Below are 27,410 nucleotides of genomic sequence, written 5' to 3'. Positions count from 1 at the left end.
TTTGGAACCACAAGCCCTGGTGTCCTCCAATCATTCCTGCGCCAACACACCGGGTACCGCTATATCTGGGTACCAGCTTCTACACTGCCTGCGTCTCTCCTCCACCCCTACATCTACACTGCCCTGGGACTACAGCTCCACCTGTGGGGAGCTTCACCATCTTGGTTGCAACACACCATCAGTCCCAGAGGATCTGCATGCAGCGTCGGCCTAACACCTCACTTGCCGAACACCACAGGTGGCGTCACGAACTATTCATTTAACTACATTCCACTACTATTGCAATCCCCCTGTTTGCCATGGAGCCCCAGGGCCACGGACCGGGTCACAGCTTCCGTGACAACTCCCATTGAGATCAACGGGCCCGGTACCGAGTACCCCGCCGGCCGCTCCATCAGCACGTGGGGAAAGAGAGAGTGGATAGGTGGGTGAGCACATGGGGGGGGGGGGGGGGGGGATTCTCAACACTGCAAAGCCTGCCCCCATCATGACATTACTGCCCTCCTGATGCGATAGCATCGGGCCTCCATCTAGTCAGCTTATAAGAGATCTTATTACAAGAAAGGTCTTCACGTCGTCTTTGATAAAAATGGATACCACATGGGTACAACAACGGCATCCAATACGACCAAAGCAGAACATATCTACATTCTTTATAATGTTGTGACATGGACTATTATAGGGTATGCATAGCACACAGTCAAAAAAACAGACATCTGAAAACAGACCAAGTGTACATTTATAGACACATGCCGAAAAATATGGCCCAAGTGTTATGTACCTTCAGCTGAAACATACCTGATATCTAAAGGGGCCTTTACACATAGCGATATCGCTAAAGCGTCACCAATTTTGTGACGCAGCAGCGATATTGCTAGCGATATCGCTATGTGTGATACTTACCTCCGACCGGCTCCCCCCCGTCTGTCGCTGATCGCGCGAGAACGTCCAGTTCCATTTCTCCTTGGGCGCTTCCTGCTGGCGCCGACGAGCAATGCGTGAACGCGGGCGGGAGGACGTCAGGATCGTCGCGTCTGAAAGGTAAGTAACGACCGCTGCTGAGTCGCTACATCGCTGTGAGATCTACCTGTTTGGCAGCTCACTAGCGACCATTTAGCCATGCACCAGGGATCCTGACCGGGTCGTATCGTTGTCGGGATCACTGGTGCATCGCTAAATGTAAAGGGGCATTAAGGGTACATTTGGCTGATTATCAGGAGCAATCGCTCATAGGAATAATAATTGACTAAAATAAACAGGCTGCCAATCACCTGACGAATGGGCAAAACGCTCGTTCGTAAGGTGAAATGATTTTTCTGCCGACAACAGGGGCAGTCTATGAGCACAAAACCATCATATTACCGTTTGTAAAGCGCTGTGGAATTAATGGCGCTATATAAGTGAGTAAAATAAATAAAGTCCGTGCACCTGTGTAAACGAGTGCCAGCGTCTGCAATACAGTTGGTCGGCGATGGTTTAATGCTAAGGGTCATCTAGTCCAAATGCACCGTATACTAATGTAGCCTGGCCAGACATACATTTCAGGCCTCCGTCACATGTCTGTATTTAAACATGCAAGTGAAAAAAAGGGTACCGATCTCAGTGTATGGTCCGAGTGTCAGTTTCTTTTTTACAATTAATATTTTTCATGGAGAAAGGATAAAAAAAAAAAAATGAAAAGAAAAAAGGAAAAGGAAAGGAAGAAAGAAAGAAATAAATAAATAAAAATGGAAGAAGGAAAGGTACGTTTCCCATATACTTTGCAATGTTAAAGGGTATATCTGGGACTTTATGAAAAACAAAAAAATGTACCTGAGCACTAACAGGTAAATGCAGGTTCCCTGCCTGTAGCGTCTGGTGCCGTTCTTCCCCGGCACAGAGCGGTCACAGACCGCTCCTGCAGGGGATTCAGAAGCCTCTGCTGACGTCATGTCTACAGAGCGGAGGCTTCTTTTCCGCTTTGTTCTGGTGACAGGGCAGAACTTCCAAGGACATTCTGATAGCCTGTAGAATGTAAGCCCACAAGGGCAGGGTCATCTCCCCTCTGTATCAGTCTGTCATTGTTAGTTTACTGTAAGTGATAGCTGTAATTTGTATGTAACCCCTTCTTATGTACAGCACCATGGAATCAATGGTGCTATATAAATAATAATAATAATAATAATAATAATAATAATAATAATAAAATAGCCAGATCTCTGCTTCCTAATTGGTGGAGCCGGCTGTCAATCAGAATGACGTCGGAGGTCACGCCTCATCATGTCAATTATGCAGCTGAATCCTGGTCAGTAGCAGTCACAAACTGCTCTGTGCCGGGGAAGAATGGCGCCGTGCATAACAGGCAGGTAAGCTGAATTACCTGCCTGTTGGTGCTTAAGCACATTTTTTGCTTTTCCATAAAGTTCTAGCTATACCCTTTAAACACGGACACGTTTTCATGGACATATATGTACAGCATAGAGACTCTCTTAAAATATTACGTTTAATAAAATCAATAAAATCTCATACTATAACCCCAATCCAACCCAAGATTAAACACCAACCTCATTAGGTATCAATAAAAAACCATCCTACACGACAATTGCCCAATAGACACTTTTTACTGGTTATCGGGAGCAATTGGGCCTCATTTTGTTGGTGCCTCTCCCTCTTTGGCAAGAACACTCCCCTGATGACTTCTCCTCTCAGAGAAAGACATGTGTGGGGAGGGATTTTTTCTGGCGCAACAGCAAAAGAACCGCACTTGGGTACTGCCGGGAGTCAACACAAGGGGCACGACAGGGTACATAGATTGATCAAGTCAACCACTACGGACTTGAAGTCTGACATCCCTATGGCTCAAAAGGATGAGATCTACACGTCTCTGCTGTATATAATTTACGCACTATGCCACTTTATATGTGATTTGTCCTACAGTGTTTCTTGTAGAATTAATGAACCCAAGTTATGGGTTTTTGTGTTAATTATCCATGTTCGATTGGTTAATCTTTGGGTTAATGTGGCTCATCATGTATGCTCAACACATCATGGGGTCGATCCTGTACAGTATGGCTGATTGGGCTATTGTCATGGCTTATGACTGATACCTAATACAGTTGGCGATTAATCTTGGGTTGGATTGGGGTTATGTTATGAGATTGTATTAAATTTATTAAACGTTGTATTTTCATATATCCTCTATGCTGTATATAGAAGATTATTCTGAAGAGTAGACCTGCAAAAGTCAAGCAGTGTTTCCAGGTACCTGTTTTTCTTTGATCCATAGACTTGTATTGGCCCTTGTCCCGTTATTTTTCTGGTAGCACGGATGACATGTGCACAGCAGCGTAGATTATAATGGGTATGTGTGGTATCCATGGGAAAAAAAAAAAAAAAATGGACACCACATGTACTGGAGCCACAGACATGTGACGGAGGACTTAGTGGCAGTTTCACTAGCACCAGCCGGGGGTTACAGCTCACATACAGAATGGATAATAAAACTGTGACGTGCGAGCACTGCCTAAATCTGAAGCCATATACATTCTATGCAGCCAAAAATAAGGTTGAAAACGGTTTCTTTACAATTTGAAAATAAATAAAAATTTTATTGAAAAGTGTTGCTTGTGCGGCCAACTAAAAGTGGTCTATAGGTGCAATCAATGAAATATCTAAGTATCTCATGCACAAAAATCTCTTTGCAGTTTTCCAGTATACGGTTTGTATCAATTTCTCACCATTTGAAATATCTCTGCTTGCGGTCACTAAATGGAAGCTGTTTTTTATTTGGGAGGAGAATAATTTCCATCTAAGTAATGTGATGATCAGACAGAGGCAAGTCACCCAAGCTTTGTCTTGTACACTCGGGTATGACCAGGACGGCTTTCTACCCTCCAACATGAAGATAAGCAGAAAGGTTGCAAACCACAAATGGTAAAAGGGTAAATTGTAGAACTTTTCATTAGACAAAAAAAACAACATCAAAACCACTCGATCATGGGCCCACATACAACGACCAGAATGTTGCACCTCATAGTGGGAACCTGATAATGACCACAACAAATACATGTAATGATTGGAGAGGTGATGCCGCATACAGAAGACAATCAACGGAAGGGGAGCAAGGCATTTGGTGACACTCAGTGGTACAAGTCATAAGACAAGGAGATCAAGATCTGACCATTTGGTGACCAGGCCAAACCCTTCATTCATCATGGTGGTCTGTCAACTCACATGGAAGATGACCACACATGGAAAGCAGACTAGGGTTAGGTGAAAACCAGCTTCATCTACATGATCTAACAATCTTGATGGGGTTATTGCTGTACAAGAACATACACAGTGACATTGGGTCTGTACACACGACAGTATCTGTGGCCTGTATATACAGTCGTGTAAACCCATTATCAAAGACATCCTCTATATACACATATGCCACCATAATAACTAATACATAAAGATACAATCTGTCATTTTATAGTCATACAGTGCAATATTTATTCTTTAATTAGCTTCCGATCAAAATGCCACCCATTGTACCACTGGCTCATGACGCAAGACTCGTCCTCGAGGTAACCTTATGTGTTAGGTAATAAAAATTTAAGTAACAATATGACTCGAAAACTAAATAATGTCATCAGATTGGAAAGGGGGGCTTATTTAAAAAGAAATGCATTAAGAAAGTTTTACAAAATTTGGCAGCCATGGATGGAGTCACCGGGTCTCCCCTCGGGCGCACTGGTACGGGATGCGATGTTGGACCAGTTGCTGTTGTGCTTGCGATGAGGGGATGCTTGGGGGGTGAAAATAAAGTCTAGTGCCCTTTGTGGCGAAGTAGATTTTGAGTGGCGCGGTGGGAGGGAGCTGGGGTGGATTGGACCTGATATCCGTGGGGGGCGGGGGGGGGGGCGAAATATGATGCGGAGTGGCGCGGCTGGCGGGGATGGTTTTCCCGCTGAAATGAGGCACTGATGTATAATTTTGATTTTTGTTTATTTGTGGAGCCATGTTGTTTATAGGCTCAATTTTATGCAAATATCTGTGTTTTGAGATTTCTTCTTTTTATTTATTCTTACACAGGAAGAGTTTTACCCTTTAAATAATATTTGCTCTCAATGTAAATTTTACTAGCTATATAAGATGTCATATTCTTTCTGTATTGATTCCTGAATGTTTAATAAAAAAGATCTGATTCAAAAAAACAATATGACTCGAGAGTAATAGAATTCGCTCCGTAATCATTCTTCGAACAATAGTCGAAACCGAGAAAACACAACATTCTTCGCACCATCCAACCCATAATCCTGGATGACAGATGAAAAGGGGTTAACTTTCCAGCACAAAAGGCTGTACACCAAGCATTATGCAGAACGCTGTCAACATGGTCACAAGACGGATTGCAAAACAGATCCTCCTATGTTAAGCCTTGACGACGTGGGAAGGGGTTAACAGCTCCTAAAAATTACCGTACTTACTGCCTAAAAATGTACTGAAACATTTCAGACCCTGCTGACTAAGGTACCACAGCCCAGCCCTCTGAAAAAAAAAAAATAATAGCCAGAAATTCCCCATCCTACAGTTCTCTTTCAATCAGAAACACCAGATCCTCCCGGCTCAGGAGAAACACCATCGATGTCATACCTTTGACTTGGGTGTCGTACTCGGCAATGATCTCTTTATCCTTTTTGAATTTTGCTGGCGAGGTCATGTTGTCCGATTCAGCTGATACAATCCGGGCTTTGAAGAGCAGATCTTGCAGATTCCAATCGATGAGGTTTCTGTGGAGTCCGCTGGTGCGTCAGTCCATGGAGAGGTGGTGGGGCCGTAGGCTGGATCTGAAAGGGACAAGGGGAGCTCTGGGTCCTTCAGACAACATGCAGCTAACGTTTGATGCAGTAGCGTTGGCCTTATTCCCTGCGCCAATTCCCAAGCAGCAGCAGCCCCGGCTCCTGCAGTCCTCTCCTGATTGCAGACATTAACAGCACAGAGTGTTAAGTCCTTCCCCAAATCAACTGCATGGTTCTCTTCACCTCCACCAATGATCTCACGCAGACGGAGGCAGGAGGGTGGACCAGGGGGGCTTTTCAGGGCTGGAAAGGCAACAGGGCAATAGATTAAAAAGAGCAGTAAAAGTACATTTTGGAACAAAGTTCCAAAAGCTTCAACTTCCTAGGAACTATTGTTACGCTGACACATTGGGGACAAGATAAACATCTGGATTGAAAGGTGGATGGAATGTTTGTTATTTTCTAGATTCTGTTTCACAATTTGTATCCAGAGTTTACACAAAGCCACAGACTAGAATCAGAGGCCATTGCACGCACGCTCATTGCCATCTACGTGCATTCCCCTACCAGTAAGCCGATCCCAGCAAGGAAGAAATGCACGGCACCCCTACATGTACCAGATGTGCGCACAGGGAGGACACTCGGTGCACGCCTTGGTCTCACGGAGAACAATACATGAAAAAAACAACCCAGATTCCTATTTTTGTCAGATCTGGCACAAGGACGCAGGAAGGGAGATCTGCAGAGACAGCGATGGCGTGCAGAGCACTGCCAGCCAAGGAAAGCATTAAAAGCAGCAGGAGAAAAAAAAAAAAAGAGCACAAACTCTGAAAAGAGAAAGAAGAGCTGGCAGAAAGTAAAAGGAAAGGGGAGGAGAGGGTCAGCCAGGAAGGAAAAAGCCTCCATCCTTCACAGGGACCAGATAATGGCACAGGAAATTGGATTTTAGGATTTGTAACAAAGCAGAGAATTTGTTAGCGCACACCCAATTAGATAAGTGTGGAAACAGCAACTCTAACTAAAAAATACAGACGGCATCAAGAGAACCATTACCGGAGACACGGATAAAGGACCGATGGCCAATTGTCAGCGACGGCCAATCAGATCGCTTCCTGGATGGCACTAATGTTCAGGGACAACCTACAATAGATCCAAAGCTGGAAACGTGGCCGATCAATTCATTCAATGGTGGGATCAGCCAGTATGCCTACAAGGGGTTAATATTGTAGAGATCCACAGAATGTAAGGATCTGACGAAGGCAAAGGGGTGACTGCCCCTCACAAGCTTCCCTGGAAGGATGGGCTCTAATCTGCAATCCTCTCTCAGACGCCTGTACTCCCTGCCAAAGATTGGTGACCCAGATCTGTGATTTCACATAGAGGGGGTCCTCTCAGAGAGGGGGGGTCCTCCTCACACAGGGGAGGGGGGGGTCGCCTCACACAGGGGAGGGGGGGGTCGCCTCACACAGGGGAGGGGGGGGTCGCCTCACACAGGGGAGGGGGGGGGTCGCCTCACACAGGGGAGGGGGGGGGTCGCCTCACACAGGGGAGGGGGGGGGGGTCGCCTCACACAGGGGAGGGGGGGGGGGGTCGCCTCACACAGGGGAGGGGGGGGGGGGTCGCCTCACACAGGGGAGGGGGGGGGGGGTCGCCTCACACAGGGGAGGGGGGGGGGTCGCCTCACACAGGGGAGGGGGGGGGGGTCGCCTCACACAGGGGAGGGGGGGGGGTCGCCTCACACAGGGGAGGGGGGGGGGTCGCCTCACACAGGGGAGGGGGGGGGTCGCCTCACACAGGGGAGGGGGGGGGGTCGCCTCACACAGGGGAGGGGGGGGGGTCGCCTCACACAGGGGAGGGGGGGGGGTCGCCTCACACAGGGGAGGGGGGGGGGTCGCCTCACACAGGGGAGGGGGGGGGGTCGCCTCACACAGGGGAGAGAGGGGGGGTCGCCTCACACAGGGGAGAGAGGGGGGTCCTCACACAGGGGAGAGAGGGAGGTCCTCACACAGGGAAGAGGGGGGCTCCTCACATAGAGGAGAGGGGGGCTCCTCACATAGAGGAGAGGGGGGCTCCTCACATAGAGGAGAGGGGGGCTCCTCACATAGAGGAGAGGGGGGCTCCTCACATAGAGGAGAGGGGGGCTCCTCACATAGAGGAGAGGGGGGCTCCTCACATAGAGGAGAGGGGGGCTCCTCACACAGAGGAGAGGGGGGCTCCTCACACAGAGGAGAGGGGGGCTCCTCACACAGAGGAGAGGGGGGCTCCTCACACAGAGGAGAGGGGGGCTCCTCACACAGAGGAGAGGGGGGCTCCTCACACAGAGGAGAGGGGGGCTCCTCACACAGAGGAGAGGGGGGCTCCTCACATAGAGGAGAGGGGGGCTCCTCACACAGAGGAGAGGGGGGATCCTCACACAGAGGAGAGGGGGGCTCCTCACATAGAGGAGAGGGGGGCTCCTCACACAGAGGAGAGGGGGGCTCCTCACACAGAGGAGAGGGGGGCTCCTCACATAGAGGAGAGGGGGGCTCCTCACACTAGCTTGTCCAGCTCATGTCTATTGTTCTCCATCAGTGACCACTACTAGTCTGGAAGCATGGGAGTGAGATGCACAAGCAACAGGATCAGCGAGGCTACCCATGCTCCACTGTTCTCCCTTGTGAGCCCCCCACCCCCTGCTGAATTCCCACACATGATGTGTTGAGCTGCACACAAGGGCGCCTGACACACCCCAATAAATCCCTGCATTCCCTTTGTCTCCAGTGGATCAGGCTAAGTCTAGTCGATCCCTCCTTATTACCTCTGAGCTGCTGCTAATGGTGATCTCTTCTAGATCCAAGATCCGATCTCTTCATCCTCACTCACATCCCGTCAAGTCCATGAAAAGAGCAGACAGGGATCTCCTTTTGCAAGTACAATTCCCACAGGAATCCTTAAGCCCCGCCCACTCCACTCCTCTGGACGAATAGCAATGTGTCAATGTGCTGACAGACAGCCGCCAAACCCAATGAAACGTGTCTTGGAGGCGTTCCCAGAAAGCACGCGTTCTAACCAATCGGTGAGCACTTCAAAGTGAACAGGCGTGGAAAAGAGTTGTTGAAAAAAAGGCGTGTCACTCAAGAGACAGGGGCGGGCGCTCTTTGTTTGGAATGACAGTTGCAGCAACCAATGGCGAGACAAAGCTTACAATGGTAGGCGTGGTTTATGCAGCAGCCTATCATAGTGATTTGGGAAGGACTGAGGTTGGGGAACGAAGGTGCGGGTGTCGGAGAGGTTACGTGAGGGGGCGGGACAGTCGAATAAGTGGGCGGGGACATGAGCGGGAGATTCAAACAGCCGGAGGGCGGAAGTGGCGCCTGGTGCGAGGCTTCGGCTGAGGTACATTAACCCTTTCCTGCCCTGGAATGCGCTAGAACACAGTGGACGAGGAATCCCATCATTGAGCTTTGGGTAAAAGGCGTAAAGCGAAAGCTGCAAAATTGGAATTACTTGTGAGGCTGCGTTATCCGCCATGAACATGTGTGAACGCAGCCATAATAAGATAATGATTATGTTGTGCCTCGCATGTAGCTTTAATTTGGGTTTTTTTTGTTTGTTTATTTTGCATAAAAAGTGCAGATGGTCAGAAAATCACAGGGAAGTTACTGTATTTAATGCAATGTTGCTATTTTTTACATATATATTTTGCTGCTAACCCATTTTGATCCCTGTATGAAGCGGCACGCTGCGTTTCACCTCATTCACACAGCGCACTGCTTTTCTTTGTGTTTTATCTCGACTGCATTTTTTTTTAATAGCAGCGAGCTAATTCTTTCATCATTTTGCTGTTTTTCACCCATTCTACCACTGAATGCATAAAAAGCATGAAAAACAATCACAACACTGTTTTCCTGCAGTTTCCTTTTTTTTTCCATTTTTTTACAGGTTTAACGACAAAGATAAATAAATTGCAATAATAAAATACAACGCGGCGCCCCCTGATGTGAATACGCTTAAAAGCAGCTACAAAAGTTATAAAATTGGCATCAAAGTGCGCACCGGAGGGCGTTAATGGAAGGGTTAAATGACTTTGGGCCACTGATCTCACACCGCCATTGCTATGTTCACACACTGCGTTTTTTTTTTTTCCCCGCAGGCAAAACCTGCTCTCTAATTCTACTTCAACAGGTTTTGGCACCAAAAATGCAGCAAAAGCTGATACCTGAGGCCCTTCCAGTGTTTTTTCCACTACTCATCGCGCTGCAAAAACGCTGAAAGAAGGGACACACTGCATTTTGCAAAAACGCAGCTCTCTGACAAAACAGGAAAGAAATGTGTGCATGAGATTTCTGAAATCTCACAGACTTTGCTGGTACTGTGAAACACAGCTGAAAATTAGCATTAAAAATAACACCAAAAACACGCAATGTGAACTTCGCCTAACACTCATGATGCAATATCTCCCACACTTCCCAGCTGCCACCCTCCGTATTGTCATACGTGTGACTTTCCATACATTGTCAGGGGCAGCTGTAAGGTGATCACATCCCAGGAGACCCTTTTTATATGATAGTTTTAATTGTGTCCTTTTGTCTCGTTGTTTTTAACATTTTGGTTGGGTAATTGGGCAAAATATCTTTTCTGTTTTTAACATTTACACTTTTTGAACATTCATTTTTGGATAGTGGCCTTTTTTCGACTGGTTATTTGTTCATGTGGGTTTTTCTCTATCCTACGCCATAGATTTAAAGGAATTGTGTCATCAGGTTTTGCTAACTAATGAGAGATCAACATTATGTAGAGACAGAGACACTGATTCCCACAATGTGTCACTTACTGGGCTGCTTGCTGTAGTTTTGATAACATCACTGAATTATCACTAAAGAACTAGTAACCTGCTGCCATGTAGTCATGAGCCTTATGTATCCCTGCCCCGCATCTGTTTGACCGCTTTCTGCCCATTGTGACGCAGTAAGGGGTATGGTACTGGATGGGAGTTATATTCCTGCCAGCAAGAGCCTTTCACACTGGTAAACAGCCAGGAAGGAGGTCTAGACCTGGCCTGGACCTTTTCTGCTATTCCAGATTTTGGGGCAACACCAGATCTGAGGACAGCATACAGTTGCGTGAAAAAGTGTTTGCCCTCTTCCTGATTTCCTTTTCTTTTGCATGTTTGTCACACTTAAATGTTTCAGATCACCAAACAAATTAAAATATTAAACTAAGACGACACAAGTAAAGACAAAATGTAGTTTTTAAATGAAGGTCTTTATTATTAATGGAAAAAGAAATCCAAACCTACAGTGCCCTGTGTGAGAAAGTGATTAGTTGGGCCACTCTTAGCAGCAACAACTGCAATTTAGTGTTTGCAATAACTAGCAATGAGTCTTTTACAACGCTCTGGAGGAATTTTGACCCACTGATCTTTGCAGAATTGTTGTAATTCAGCCACATAGGAGGGTTTCCGAGCATGAACTGCCTTTTTAAGGTCATGCCACAGCATCTCAATCGGATTAAAGTCAGGACTTTGACTAGGCCACTCCAAAGTCTTAATTTTTTTCAAATGATCTATTTACATAATTAAAAAAACCAGTGAGGGGACCCCTCTATTCTTGATAACCAACCCTGCTGAAGCTGACAGCTAAGGATTGCAGCCCGCAGCAGTCAGTTTTGCCTGGCTGGTTATTAAAAATACAGGCGAACCCTTGCCATTTTTTAATTTTATTTATTGCGCAGGCGGTGACTGATGAATACTCCCATCAGCCAGTGCCTGGTCTCATTGTTATCAGCTGAAAACAACTCTCAACCTTGTCCCCTGCTAGCGCTGATCACAGCACAAGCAGGGTACAATGATAAAAGCTGTCTTCAGCATCCGGCATCGGGGAATAGCACTAAGAGTACCGCTGCTTCCCAGTCACCGGTATGTGTGGTACTAATGCGGCACACGGTTGACACACATATGCCACAAGTATTACACCCGAACACACGGACACTGATATTTCCGGGACTGTTTTTTACAGTCCTGGAAATATCAGGACATGTGAAACAGTGTCATTCTCCTGATAGTGGTAAGACAGGAAAATTAGTGGCATCTCAACATATTCCTCCTAAGTATTCTAGGGGTTCTCCTTTGATATCCCCCCCCTTTGTACTTGTCTTGCCATAGGTCTAAATGAGGAATATTTTGTGGGGTAATTCTATGGTGGATCTGACTTCAGCAGTGCTACTCAAGATTCATGGTGTGTAGACTGTGCTCAGGATGTGAAGCAGTCACTGTACATGTCAGCGGAGGACACCTGCTGTGCTATTGTCAGCTGTCACTTTCCTGTTTTGGAGTAGGGACGTTTCCTTTAATATAGGAAGTGTATGCTTCGTCTGTTACTTTACTATTATAGAAGTAGTATAGACTTCTAATCACAAAGGTGTATACTTTTTAACTGTGTTGGAAACAATACAATTGTCTTTAGGTCACATGTGACTTTTTTCCCCCATAAGCGTAATATCCGTTACATAAGACCACAATCTTTACACAACCTGCATGCAACTTCAAGTCACCTTATAGCCCCCAGGTTAGGAAATTAATATACAGCGTTTTTATATTTTGGGATGTCTGGATTAACGTGGCACTATCTTTCGCCCACCAAATTGCAACAAGATTGAAGAAAGGAGCACTCTTAAAGGGTGCTTCCACTTACCAGAAGTTTAAATCTGATGTTTAGCACTGTCTCCAAGGCAACCGTGCAATGCCCAAAACCTTTTGCTGAAACAGTTACTATATAGGCTTAATATGGTGATTGGCATCACATTGTCTGTAGTCTACTGCAAAGACCCCTCTACTTGGCCTTTGAAGAATGTACTCCTCAGGAGGGATTGCCAGGTTGTTGCTGGTGAAGGAGATGGCTCCTGGGAGTGTGAGTGAAGAACCGCAGGAAGACTTTAATACTCATTAGAAAGCCATGTTCCCAACTGAGATGGATGCGTAGAGCAAGCAAAGATTGTCCATTCAGATTGTTGTGTTCCTGCCAGACTTAGCTGGAAAGATGCCTGTACGAGCCTCGTGCTGATGACTGCTTCTCTCACAAAGGGGACTGGCCAGTGCTCCCAGCACAGCTAGTAAGGCAGACAGAAATCAGTGGACGAGAAGGGTATAGCAAAGTGTCCAGTCTGGGAAAGGAGTCCGAGACCAGTGCTGAGGAGATCCCCAATCACTTGGCTGTAACAACTAGAGAAGGATCCATTGTCTACACATTGCTGGTGCCATAGCTCTCGTGCGTTGGTCACTGTCAGACCACTACCCTACCCCAGTTCTGCCAGGATACAGTCTTGTGAGAGCAATGATGGGTTGTCTTTCTCACAACAGTGTTCTGGAAGTATCACAACATCTCAAAATACTTCTCTCAGAAAACTGGGTGACAATCCTGATAGCTGGTATTACAGCTCTCATTATGGGCTACATATGTGGGAATATAGTATCAAGTATTACACCAGTCTAACAGAAAAGTTTGCATTGGTTTGGGGGAAAAATTGTAGGTTTTTTTTTTTGGTAAGTGGATAAAATGCTAAAAACATATGACATGGTCAAAGCTCTTGTAATGATGATGCCCAGAGTCTGTGGGGTGAGAACGGATAAGTGTGTGGATTGTATACTATAATAAATCTGCAGACCCCACTATGTTCACTTCTAATTGTCAAGCTCTGCCTACAAAAGATGTCACGTTGTCACTACACATCTCTGGCATATTGATGGTATACGCTAATGCAGGACCCTGTTGTTGGCTGTATGCTGATGAAACATGGCAGGACTCACACGGTAACTTGCCATACAGAAACAGCTGGGAGCCCATGTCTGATACCCCACTTCACTCGTGGTCACATTGTACTGCCAAAACAACTATGCGATCCTAAGTCATAGTATAGCGAACCTGGCCTGCATCTATTACCTGAGCTTAAAGGGGTTGTCCCAGAATCTATTCCCCTCCCCCCTCCTCCGTGAACACTCTGTAGTTCATTAACCTCTTTAAAGTAATACAACCGAGTTTCAGACACTCATTGGCTATTTTCTTTTATCTTTTCTGCCTTCACTTTTGTCTCTGTACTCAGGGTCAAGTGGGTGGTCCTTCAGTGTTGCCGATGTGAACACCATAGACTACATTTCCCACAACACCCTGCTTCTCCTAGCTCCCTGCTCTCCACCATGCACAGGTAACATTACTCCTCCAACCTCTGTGATCTGTGGCCCCTGGGGAACAGCTGAGAAGAGGAGACATGGAGCTATGCATAGTTTCTAATATTGCATCAAATGTAATTCCTCTCTGTTCTTACCACCCTGTGTAAAGGTTTCTAACCTTCCATCCTACATTTCTGCATGTTTCAGACAGATTCCCCCTAGGTGACCTCTCGTAGCTCTAAAACCTGTCTTTGTTGCCCATAGAAAACCACAGTGCAGCTTTCATTTTCCCAAAGAAGATTACCTAAATAACGCTGAACGCTGACGGACTCTGACCGTCTTTTGACTATGGGCAACAAAGATGGTATTGGTTTAGACTAAAGTTAAAGGCCAGTTGTATCTCTAGGTAGGAGGTGTCAGGAACACCGCACTGCACTTGCTCACTGAGCCAGTGCGGGTGTCCTGAGTACAAAGACAGTACTCAAAGATACCTGTGGAGCAGGGCAGCAGCGGTGACGATGCGTGCTTCAGAGTATCAGGACCTGAAGCACATGACTGCTGGGGGCGTGGCCTAAGCTCCACAGATCTAGGAGCTGCAGGGAAACTCCTAGAAAGGTAACTACGGGACAATGTTACCAAGGGGCATAGACAGAGACAGAAACCAGATGAAGCCAGGGTCAAAGCACCAGATAGCAATACAGTACCATGGGGTTTAGACAGAAAGGATAGTCAGGACGTAGCAATAGGTCAGAAAACCAGAACGGGCAATAGACGGTACAATAGGGACAAACTGTAATGGAGTAATGATAGCCAAGCCAGGAGGTCAGAACCGGAGAAGACAGTAGTACCAAAGCGAGAGACGGAGTACAGAGTGAGGGAACAGGCCGGGGCATACACGGGAAGCAAACAAGCAACGCAGAATACACGCACACCAGGGGTCAGACACACCAGAACAACAGTATAGCTGACAGAGAACCCTGGTAAAGAGTGAGTATAAATACCCCTCCCAGATCCAGAAAGAGGCCACGAACACTTAACCCTGTGAGTGCAGGGCAAGAACCCTGTTCAAACCATGACAGGAGGTGTCCATTATAACAAATATGTTCAGAAATACCATTGGTTTTCGGGCTGATGCTCCTGCTCTCGCTCTGCTTCGTCTGTGACATAGCCCAGCGGCGTAGTCAGAAAGGAGGGCAGTGATTCATCTTTTGACAGTGCCCAAATCCACCCTTTGCAGTGATGACGATGCAATCTTGCATGCGCCTTCTCAATGCAAAGTGAGAAGAGGATACCCACAGTAGAGGAATATCTACTGAGCATGTGCGACTTATCATAGAAGAACTACAGGAGGTATCCATGGCAAATCACGAAGGCAGAAGTCTCTGATTTAGCTTTTCAGAGGGCGATATCCAGAGCAGTGGGCACTTTTGGAAATTGATTGCATTTGAAAAGTTTATTTATTTTAGAATTTTACGCCACTGAGTTTTAGTCGATATTGTGGGAATAACCCTTGTTGTTCCCTATCCTGACTCTGGCTTTATTTTCTGTATGATTCTGATTGTTTTGGGATCTGCGCCAGGCAGTTCTTAGTCCTGGCCATTTCTGTCGTCTGGCATCACTTGTCCTCTGGATATGAACCAGAGTTGTCTCTTGAATTGGTTTCTGTTCATCCTTTGGCTCTGATTCTGGTCTGTCTTCTGACCACAACTTCATTCCAGCACTCTGACTCTGCACCTGTCTGCTGATTCCCAGTCTGGTGGCACTCCACTTGGTTCGGACTATGCCCTGAGTTACACATTTTTCCTACGATTCCAATCAGTTGCCTTATATTGGAGACCATTAGGGGTGTTGTGTCCCCAAATACAGAATGTGAGTTGTAACTCATCATAGACTCTATGCAGTAGAGTAAAGGCCCAGGTGCTCGCTGCCTGCTGTATTACAGAACACCTTTTATGATACTTTACTTTCTTAGTCCTCTATTTTCTGGATATATGACTTCTTAGTTCAACCCTTGAAGTGCCATATTGCTGTGATCCCCAAGAAGAAAAGACCTCCTCACTCTGGAGTAGTTGGATTTTCTCCTTAAATTATGAATCTAAGATCCAGATCAAGACAATCTAAAAATAGCAGTGATGTTTTTATGTAGTCTGTCTTGATATTAAATTGATCTTTTATTTTGCACACTGGATAGAAATAATGGAGATATGCCATGTGTGTACAGGTGATATTTTCTTGGCACACATTACTGAATCAGAAGAATGTCAAGATTGTTATCTGCATAATGAAGTTTCTATTTAGATCAACATCTATCCAGTACTATTAGGGCTCACTCACACTTGCGATAAAATCGGACGAGTGCAATCCAATAAAAAGTCTGCACATAGGCATAGCAAGATGTTTTTGCATTGCTGTGCATTGGAGATGAATGGATTGATTCTCAAGACTCCGGTAGGGCATCCAGGTCAGCGGTACCTTACTGCTATATGGGAGGCCCACGAATCTCTTACCTGCTGGCATCTCCAGGGTGGTTGTTAATTAGCCAGGACTGTCACAATGTTAACTGTGCATCACGTCGCATAGATGGCATTGCGCAAGCCCTGACAAATCAAATGCTGTGCCGGAACGCCGTCTAGCCGCCACGTACCGCTGACCTGAACACTGGACCAGAGTCACGCGAATCTATCTGCTCATCTCTTCTGTGCATGTTCTTTTTTGTGCCACATTGTTAGCACTTTTTCAGAATGGTTCCAGGCAGAATCCCATCTGTTAAAGACATCATGTGCACATGCCCTTATGATGGTTAGTGCAGTCGGTCACATAATGACCAACCGTGCAATCCAAATACAAGGCAATTTCCACAGCACCATAGCAATCAGCCTTCTTTTAGAAACTCAGCCAAATAAACTGGAGCCTGGGGAGTTTACGGCTTTTATATTATTTACGTCAAGTGATTAATGTATGTGTTAATAAAGCATTCTTACACTTGCAGCATCATGTCTTTCGCGGCGTCCATCTTTAAGGAGAAGCAAGTGTGCATCTTGCACTGCAGGTTCTGTAGGCAGGTGCTGAGCACACGTGGAATGAAGGCAGAGCTGCTGGCAGGATCTGACCAGGAGATGTTCTCTACAGACATTCCTCCCACTGAGTAAGTGCTCACACCAGCGGTTTCATGCATTCCATCCAAAAAATGCTGCTATAATGACTAGTTTACTCCAGCTGCGGTAAATGCAGCGTAAATCTGAAATAATTATATGTCTGCCTCATAACGAAGGCAATGTTTCTCTGCTCTTAAAAAAGTATCCTGAGCTGGCAATATACAATTTATGTTTTCTATAAACAGCAGTTATGTTTTTGTCCAGACTGACTTTAGACTGCGGCAATATGGTCGCCCACGAGCTTTGTTACATTTACAACATTACAGCAAACCGACCTCTATCTTTCCTATGTAGGAAACAAGATCATAAATGACGTACCGTTCATTTAAAAAAAAAAAAGTCAGGCTATTTGCAAAAGTCTTAAGGGTGCTCTTGACCACATTTTAAAAAGGCGATGTTACAATAATTCCACAATTAGCCAATGCGTCTTTTGCTTCCAAACCCTATTCTCCATATCCATTAGTAATTCACATTGCTAGATACAATGATTCATCAGAAAAGACTTGTTCCAGAATCTAGCACATTCGCTAATACCAGTGGGGAGTTCTCTTTCTCTGTGAGCAATCATCAGGCTCGCTGTCTAATTTTTGTTAACCCAGACACACACAGCCCAAATTCATAGCAAGCCCCTCCATGCCTTCTCCCATCCTTTTATAGCTGTAGATATATGGCAGCCATCAATTACTGCTTACCGAGCCTGGGAAGCACTCCTCAGTCTGGTTGCCCCTAGAAATCAACACCATGGGCCTGATTCAAAATGACGACCCAAGGAAAATTTGACAAAAATTGTTCCATGTAGTTTTAGACCTATTTATTCTGTACTGTCACTGCGCACGAGGGCATGGCAAGGTTGCCAGTCTGAGTTTTTCATATTTTCCTGGACCGTTTATCAAAAAATCATAGACAGTCAATATGTTTTTGCAAACACATTGGAAAACCATGATAAATCATTAGGATTATCAGTGATAGATGTCTACAGCCCATAATTCTGATATGGAGACATCAGCTGCATTCACTGTGAACTATAAAATGATAATTATAGTCCATATTATCCACATCCACACGTGGTCAAAATTGTTGGTACCCCTTGTTTAATGACAGAAAACCCCACTATGGTGACAGAAATAACTTGAATCTGACAAAAGGAATAATAAATCCAAAATCTATGAAAATGAACAAATGAAAGTCAGACATTGCTTTTCAACCATGCTTCCACAGAATATAAAAAAAAAAAATCTCATGAAATAGGCCTGGACAGAAATGATGGTACCTCTGAAAATAATGTGATAAAAGCATCACAGGTGTCTCCAATCTTGGAATCAGTGAGTGGGCCTGTATAGAGGGCTACAGATACTCACTGTGCTGTTTGGTGACCTGGTGTGTATCAACATGGACCAGAGGAAGCGAAGGAAAGAGTTGTCTCAGGAGAGCAGAAAGAAAATTATAGAAAAACATGTTAAAGGTAAAAGTTATAAGACAATCTCCAAGCAGCTTGATGTTCCTGTGACTACAGTTGCACATATTATTCAGAAATTTAAGGTCCATGGGACTGTACCAACTTCCCTGGATGTGGCCAAAGAGACGGATGATACAAATGGAAATAAAAAAAAGCCCACAGAAACTTCTAAACAGATTAAGGCCTATTTCATATTTCAGTTTTTTGACGTCAGTCAAAATCCGCCACTCACGACAGCGGACGCCAAAATTATGACGGATCCGTCAAAAAACGGATGCAACGGATGACCATCCGTCAAAATCCGCCGCAATGCAAGTCAATGGGAAAAAAACGGATCCGCCCAAAAAAATGGCGGATCCGTTTTTTTTTTTGCAAAACGACGGATTTTGACTGACGTCAAAAAACTGAAGTGTGAAACAGGCCTAAAGGTGAACTGCAAGCTCAAGGAACATCAGTGTCAGATCGCACCATCCATCGTTGTATGAGTCAAAGTGGACTTCATGGGAGACGACCAAGGAGGACACCATTGTTGAAAAAAAAACATAAAAAAGCCAGACTGGAATTTGCCAAACTACATTTTGACAAGCCACAAAGCTTCTGGGAGAATGTCCTATGGACAGATGAGACAAAAAATGAATTTTTGGCAAGGCACATGAGCTCTATGTTCACAGACGGAAAAATGAAGCATATCAAGAAAAGAGCACTGTCCCTACTGTAAAACATGGAGGAGGCTCTGTTATGTTCTGTGGCTGCTTTGTTGCATCTGGCACAGGGTGTCTAGAATCTGCAGGGTACAATGAAATCTCAAGACTGTCAAGGGATTCTACAGAGAAATGTGCTGCTAAGTGTCAGAAAGCTTGGTCTCAGTTGCAGGTCATGGGTCTTGCAACAAGATAATGACCCAAAACACACAGTTAAAAACACCCAAGAATGGCTAAGAGGAAAACATTGGACTATTCTGAGGTGGCTTTCTATGAGCCCTGACCTAAATCCTATTGAGCATCTTTGGAAAGAGCTGAAACATGCCGTCTGGAAAAGACAACCTTCAAACATGAGACAAATGGAGCAGTTTGCTCTTGAGGAGTGGGCCAAAATACCTGTCGAGAGGTGCAGAAGTCTCATTGACAGTTACAGGAATCGTTTGATTGCAGTGATTGCCTCCAAATGTTGTGCAACAAAATATTAAGTTAAGGGTACCATCATTTCTGCCCAGGCCTATTTTGAGTTTTATTTTTTTTTTTAATTCTGTTGAAGCATGGTTGAAAAGCAATGTCTGACTTTCATTTGTTCATTTTTATAGATTTTTGATTTATTATTGCTTTTCTCAGATTCAAGTTGTTTCTGTGACCATTGTGGGTTTTTCTGTCATTAAACAAGGGGTACCAACAATTTTGACCACGTGTGTAAGTTTCTTCAGTTGTCTTCCAAACAATCACGGACGCCTGAAATGTTTTTTTTTACAGATAGGGCACTTTTTTGACCTGTTTTTATGGGCTGTCTTGGAATTTCTGCACAGTTGGCAACCCTATAACATGGCTTTATATTCACCTATGCTTTGCAAAATTTTGGTGCAAAAAATTGTCTATAAGTAAACAAACCAAAGGGAAGTGTGTAAGGTGCACCAAATTTATCATCTGGAGTGAGCTGCTGTGATATCTTTGGTAACAATATCTTCAAAACAGAAACCATGATCAAATAGTCTAAATGATTATGGAACCCATGTGCCTCCTTACCAAGGGCCACTTCAAAGAATATACATGGACATTCCTATACAGGAATCACTACCAAGAGACATAGAGCACATAGTCTAAAGGGGGTTTTACACTAAGCAATATCGCTAGCAATATCGCTAAAACGTCACTGGTTTTGTGACGTTATAGCGATATTGCTAGCGATATCGCTATGTGTGATACTTACCTCCGACCGGCTCCCCCGCTGTCCATCGCTGATCGCGCGAGAATGTCCGGCTCCATTTCTCGTCGGGCGCTTCCTGCTGAGACTTCCTGCTGTGACGTCCAGCGACGCGTGGAGGCGGGCGGGAGGACGTCTGGATCGCTGTGTGTGAATGGCAAGTATCGTGCGCTGCGTCGCTGCTGCATCGCTGTGAGATCTTTCTGTATGAAAGCTCACTAGCGATCATTTAGCGATGCACCAGCGATCCTGACCGGGTCGGATCGCTGGTTGGATCGCTGGTGCATCGCTAAATGTAAAAGGGCCTTAAGAGTAAAATACAAAAACTTTATTAATCATATTGAGGCAAACAATTATATGTAAAATGAAAGACATAAGTCAAAATAGAGCAGGGACTCAGATAAGCAAACGTGTACCACATATAGTATTAGGGTAGGGAGAGTAGAATCATTCATATATAAATGTATAAAGTGCCAGAGCTTTTATAATTGTAGACATCAGGTGTATACTCCCTGCATAATAGAAATCACTGGTACAAACAGTCTACCGTATATACTCGTGTGTAAGCTGAGTCTTTCAGCACATTTTTTTTGTGCTGAAAACGCCCCCCTCAGTTTATACACGAGTCAATTGTCCCAGAAAGCCGGTGGGGAAAGGGGAGTGGCGGAGGAGCGGGTCACAGAGGCAGGAGCTAGCGGGGAAGGGGAAGCAGCGGGTCACTGAGGCAGGAGCCGGCAGCTGTGGTTGAAGCCTGTGCTGCTTATAGCGCACACAGTTACAGCTGAAGCCACCAACTTCCAGCACAGTGGCACACATCCTACTCACCTTCCTGCGCGCCCTTGCTGCATCTCGTTCCTTCCGGCACCAGCAGCATTTCCAGCCGAACAATCACATGACGCCGCTCATTAAGGTAATGAATATGCACGCCTCTCCACTCCCATAGGCGGGGAGTGAATATTCATTACCTTAATAAGCGGGGCCACGTGATCGCTAGGCCGCAGGATCTGCCGTCGCCGGAACGAGATGCTGCGAGGGCACGCAGGAAGGTGAGTAGGATGTTTTTGGTTTTTTTTTAATAGGAACCATGCTTACAGGGACGAGAGGGGGGAGCCATTCATACAAGGACAGGGATGGGGGAGCCATCCATATAAGGACAGCAATGGGGGAGCCATGCATACAGGGACTGGGGAGCCATGCATACTAGGATAGGGATGAGGGGTCAATGCATACCCGGCTTATACTCGAGTCAATAAGTTTTACACAGTATTTTGTGGCAAAATTTTGTGCCTCTGCTTATACTCAGGTCGGCTTATACTCAAGTATACACGGGTATATAGATAATACATCAATACTCCAAGTGGATATAGGATCCAATAGCCCAAATGTAAAACCGCATTCATGAACACATAGATGCTCTCTTACCCATTGTTGCCCTGCATGTAGTGCACCCCTCGCAGTCCCAACGCGCGTTTCACATTAGCCTCCTCAGCCCCCTGTCAGTTCGATGTTCCTGTCAGGGCTTATATCTGAACCCACCGTAACACAGGATTCTGGTGTATGTGCTGATGGGGCCATAATCTTTTTTGTGCTGACAGAGTGAATATGCGCTCTGTAGTGCATCATGTGCGGGTGTGTACGCCTACTGTAGATGGACACTCAGGCATAGTAGAATGTGTCTGGGTGTCTGTCTCCAGTAGGCGTAAACGCCCTAAAATAATGCACAATAGAGCACACGTTCACCCGGTCAGCACCATTATAGTCTATGGCCCCATCTTCACATATACCCGAATCCTGTTTTGTGGGGGGTTCGGACGTAAGCTCCAACAAGACCAACCAACGGATGACAAAACGCTGACTGACGTCTGAACAAGCCCTTACGGTATCAGAGCCCCTTAAGAGGGACTAGTTTAAGGCCAATTTCTCATGCTCGACATCAGCGATCCAAGTGTGACCAGCAGCTTGTCTCCTGTTCCAATATCAACAGCCTCATATGCGCCTATGATGCTTTTGAGTTAGTCAAGAGACCCGCAGTTGGTCCGCAAATTGCGGTCCTTACTCGAGCTGTGAATGTCGGACATGTGAAACCAGCCCAATACCCGTGAAGATTACTAGAGGCGAACTTGCGTTTATTTGTCATGTAACCGATACAATTTTGCATATTCCCTCAGGGTTTCTAATTCTTGCCCATCTAGAAGAGGTACATCTAGTTTAATGGTATAAAATGCTCATATGTTCTGTAAAAAATAAAACAGGAATTTTCTTTCCATCTGCGCTATGACAGGTGTCCCCTATGTAGTAGCTGTAACGCTGTTGGCATATACTGTGACCATTCAATAGTCAATGTGAGATGGGAATATCTTCCAGTATGTGATGACTTTGATCTGCTTGGTTGCTAAATGTTATCTCGCATTTACATTACATCTGGTTATTAAAAGACTATTAAGCACATACACAAATGATTACACCACATGAACGCACAGAGGAATTTTCTCATTGACTTTTCATTTGATTTATACGTTTGTTTATCATTTTCATCCAGGCAAATGGCATGTAATCTGGATCTACACAAGTGAGCGTGATCTTTGATGTGTCATTTTTTCTCTAGGGATTGTTTTTCATCTGCATTGTTGCATTGGGTTTATATTTTCTGCTTGATGTAGTGCAACTGAACACGTCCCTAGCAGCATGCCCACACTTGCATCATTTCTTTATATGCTTTTAACCCCTTAATGACCGCCAATACGTCTTTTAACTGACCTGAGATATAAGAGAAAAGCATCCCCATACAAGTAACCATCCAGCAGCTGTCGGTTGTACCCTATAGCTGACAACTTGCTGCATCAGCCACGATCAGTGTTTGCACCATCCATATCTCTTTAACCCCTTAGATGCTGCTGACAATACTGACTACTTCATATAAATGTTTGAAAGAGTGTGGCTTCTCCCTCTTTATCCCTATTGGCACCCTGAGATCATGATTGTGTGGTCCTGATGTTTGCCATGGCAATTCATGGCAAATAGCGGCATTAGAGTCTTCCTGCAATAGTAGCATGTTCAAAAGTCAGTGACAATTAGGTGGTGAAAATCAACAATTTTAATTCCTAACATGCCACTTTGTATTAATTCCTGAAAAGCACCTGAAGGGTTAATAAACTGTCTGATAGCAGTTTTCAGTATGTCACAAGGTGTTGTTTTTAAAATGGTATAACTTTGGGGGGTTTCCCAATATATAGGACCCCTAAAGTCACTTCAAACCTAAATAGGTCCCTAAAAAAAAAAATTTTGTAAATTTCCTTGAAAAAATGAAAAATTGCTGCAACATTTTTAAACCTCCTAAAATGCTAACAAAATAAAACACAATTTTACAAATGGTGCTGATGTAGAGCAGACATGTGGGAATTATTATTTATTAATTTTTTGCTATGGTATGACTGTCTAAATTAAAGGGATAATCATTGAAAGTTTGAAAATTGCTATTTTTTTAACATTTTTGTCAAGTTTCTGATATTTTTTATAAATAAACACAAAACATATCAACCTAAATTTACCATTATCATATAGTATAATGTGTCACGAAAAAAACAATCTCAAAATCACTGGAATTTGTTGAAGCGTCCCAGAGTTATTACCACATAAAGTGACACTGGTCAGGTTTTTAAAATTTGGCTCTGTCACTAAGGGGTTAATATGCTCAGCTGCTTTTTGGAATCATACCATTTTTATTTTAAGTCTAATGTGTTTTCTGTGCAATTTATAAAGACAATTGCTGCAGCCAGAATTTAAAGGGGACCTGTCAGCTTGAAAATATTCTGTATAACCTGTATTTTATTCATTTTAATCTCTGTTTTTACAATGTGATCAGTCAAGAGGGTAGTGCTAACCAGTGATTGACAGCCACCCCTGTGTAAGTGCTCATACAGCCATAACTGTCAATCACTGGTTAGCACCACCCACTTGACTGTCAGCGTAGAAAGAGCAGAGAATGAAATGCATAAAATACAGATATTACTGAACTTTTCCCCAAAAAATGATATATCAAACTGTTCATAGATTGCACAGCATTTCTAAGATCACAGGTTCCCTAAAAAATCTTCTAAATAACACACAGAAAAATGCTGTGTGCTGAATCTGGAGTTTTTGCTATTCGAAAAATTAGGATATATTTTTGTCTCTAAATGTAATAATGTGTTTTCTCTTCCCCAGTTGTATAGACTTCGTGGGGTGCTGCTATTACTTTGAGGCATGCAGATGCAAACTGAAGAATATAGCCTGTCTCACATGGTAATTATGGGAATATAAGGGTTTCCCCCTGTGTGGTCATCCACTAATGTTATACAGTACATTATACTGTATACTGACATATACATGTCATTTTTTTTTATAATTGCAGTGGTAATGAAGTTGGCTACCTTGTAGTTACTCCATGTCGACCTTGTCTGTTGTCTTCTAATAATGGACACCTATGGATGTTTCATAGCCATTATGTTCTTGGCATCAACAGAATGGATGGATCTGGTAAGTATAATATACCACCTTGCTATAAGAGGGTGCTGCTGCTTTCTCTTTCATGATTATTGTTCTTATCAAATATTCTGATTTAAAGAGAACCTGTCACCAGATCAAAAGTGGCCAGTTTTTACTTTTATTTAATTTCCGCTGCTCCCCTTAGTATTGAGTTTTTTTTGTTTTTATTAATCAAGCATATGGTTCCAGAGATATGGATCTTTTCATTTTTTAAAGTAATAGGTATTAGGCAAGCATATAGGGAAAGCCAACATATGGGTGGGGCACCATATTGCATGCCTCTATTACGGTGTTAACCTCTATGATTAGGCAGGGTTATTTGATAGGGCAGAATATGGAAAGTATTTTTCTCATGTTTGTCCTCCCTAGCTTCATCTACTAGAGAGCGGATTGATTCACAAGACTTCGGTCCAGCATCCAGGTCAGTGGTACCTGGCGGGAGGCCAGCAAATCTCTTAACTTTCAGTGTCCCTGGCATGGGTTTTGATTAGCTGGGACGTGGCTCCAGCCCTGAAAAATCCAATGTCGCATCGAGGACGCCGGAAGGTAGGAGATTCGTGGGCTTCCCGTTTATCCACCCGATACCACTGACGTGGATACTGGACCGGAGTTCCGCGACTCAATCTGCTCATCTTTAACTGCCCAGTAAGGAGTAGACCGAATAGAGAAAAAAACTAATATAGGTCAGGGAAAATATAAAAATAAAGGATGAGTGAAACAAATGGACATTAAAACACCTTTATTTGAGACACATGGTGAAGTGGCATGACTAACGGCACACACGGCATCAAACTGAACTTGAAAGCATCACTGATAAGCCCATAACATGGAGTAGAGGCAATATTACCAGGTAAGCTGTGTAGGTGAGGCACATTGGGGTAATATTGCCTCTACTCCATGTTATGGGTTATCAGTGATGCTTTCAAGTTCAGTTTGACGCCATGTGTGTCATACTGCCATTTTAACTTATATATTTAGCTCTTTCACATGTACAACTGTCCCTAGCGTGGCTTCCCTGGCTTTTCACACATACTTACCTCTGTACCATTATTACCTTCTGTATACTTCAGCACTTTAGCACTTTTCCTTGGATACCCTGATAATATGCCCTTGACTTGTCCACTTGGACATTGTCACAGTATACTTCCCTTGTATAAATATTGCTTGGCTTTTTTTACCTTACTGTAAACCCCCCCTTTAAATAATGTAATTATATTATACATGATTTTTATGATCTGTTGCTGTTTGTACGTGTAGGCACCCCTGTTAGTTGTGCAACCACTTCACCATGTATCTCAAAGGTGTTTTAATGTCTATTCGTTTCAATCATCCTTTATTTTTATATTCTCCTTGACTTACATTCGTTTTTATTCTCTATTGGGTCTACCATTTACTCCAAATGGTCTGCCATTCCTCTATGTGAACATTTACATCACTATTTGATCTATATGTACAGCTCTGGTTCAGTATTTTGATCTATAACTGCCCAGTAAGGAGCAGCAATAATTTTTATTAGCATTTGTGAGACCTGACTAGTCTCGAAAGCTTGCAATGTGTTACCATCTTTTCAGTTAGCCATTAAAAGGTATCAACCACTGAGGACTCTCAATTCTAAATATTCTTCTATCTACTGGCTAACACGGTACAAAGATATTCTTTCCTGAATTAGCATTTGTACATTTCCCGACTTTTATGTCAGTGTAGATCTGACCTGTGATGCTATTTTCCGGGATTGGGATCGTGCACCTAATCAATTACAACTCTTGACCTTATTGCTCCTTCCTCTGTCCTATATACACTACACTGGGAGGTACAGTGCTGCTCACTATTATTGGCACCCCTTCATTTTTTTCATAGACTGTACAAACTCTTCAGAAATAAATGGAAATGTACCAAAGTTATATCTTCAGGATTTTTGAATTAGTGCTCCAAATAAATATAACAGTAAAACATTGTTTTTCAACTTACATGTAGCAATTTCAAAGAAGAATCAGAATAAGCAGAATGTGCAGCAATAAAGGCATACCCTAATTAATACTTGGTTGCAGACCCTTTGGCACTTTTGACAGCCTCCAACCGTTTCTTGTAGCCATCTATAAGCTTCTTGCACTTTTCAGCCTGTATTTTCTTCCACTCTTCCTTTGCAGTTTGTTCAAGCTCTTTGCAGAGTTCTTTTTGCCAATGGCAGATTTCAGCTCACCAAAGATTTTCAATGGGACTGAGGTCAGGACTCATTGCTGGCCATTTTAAAATGGTCCATTTATTCTTTTTCAACCATTCCTGTGTACTTTTGGATGTGTGCGTTGGGTCATTATCTTCCTGCACAACCCATGATCTTCGACTCAAACCATATTTTCTTACACTGGGTAGTACATTTCGCTCTAGAATCTCTTGGTAATTCTCTAATTTCATGATTCCTGTGATACGGTCAAGGCCTCCAGTACCAGATGCAGCAA

General features: G+C 44.1%; 2 protein-coding genes across 7 annotated transcripts in view; one reads left to right on the top strand and one right to left on the bottom strand.

The window, feature by feature from the left end:
• SRGAP2 (SLIT-ROBO Rho GTPase activating protein 2) overlaps positions 1 to 8,719 on the bottom strand; it is a 157,341-nt gene extending 148,622 nt beyond the window's left edge. For 3 of the 4 annotated variants that reach the window (XM_073587242.1, XM_073587244.1, XM_073587245.1), the window contains exons 1-2: positions 8,563 to 8,706; positions 5,620 to 6,068 (exon numbers count right to left, since the gene is read on the bottom strand). In XM_073587242.1, the coding sequence (XP_073443343.1) occupies positions 5,620 to 5,686 (67 nt within the window). In that variant the 5' untranslated portion in view covers positions 5,687 to 6,068; positions 8,563 to 8,706. Of the gene's footprint in view, positions 1 to 5,619; positions 6,069 to 8,562 lie in introns of all 4 variants that reach the window. The other variant, XM_073587243.1, reaches the window with a different exon arrangement.
• Positions 8,720 to 9,083: 364 nt separating this feature from the next.
• Positions 9,084 to 27,410, top strand: part of FAM72A (family with sequence similarity 72 member A) — a 32,828-nt gene continuing 14,501 nt past the window's right edge. Inside the window, exons 1-4 of one of the 3 annotated variants that reach the window (XM_073587331.1) lie at positions 9,084 to 9,212; positions 16,898 to 17,053; positions 24,634 to 24,711; positions 24,821 to 24,945. In XM_073587331.1, coding sequence (XP_073443432.1) covers positions 16,902 to 17,053; positions 24,634 to 24,711; positions 24,821 to 24,945 — 355 coding nt within the window. In that variant the 5' untranslated portion in view covers positions 9,084 to 9,212; positions 16,898 to 16,901. Of the gene's footprint in view, positions 9,213 to 13,868; positions 13,944 to 16,897; positions 17,054 to 24,633; positions 24,712 to 24,820; positions 24,946 to 27,410 lie in introns of those variants that run through there. The other 2 variants (XM_073587332.1, XM_073587329.1) reach the window with 2 other exon arrangements.

Source organism: Dendrobates tinctorius, unplaced genomic scaffold (assembly GCF_039654945.1).
Source record: "Dendrobates tinctorius isolate UK_male_01 unplaced genomic scaffold, ASM3965494v1 ptg000098l, whole genome shotgun sequence".
Taxonomy (NCBI): Eukaryota; Metazoa; Chordata; class Amphibia; order Anura; family Dendrobatidae; genus Dendrobates; species Dendrobates tinctorius.
Note: the sequence above shows the minus strand (reverse complement) of the source record. Positions and strands in the feature narration are given on the sequence as shown.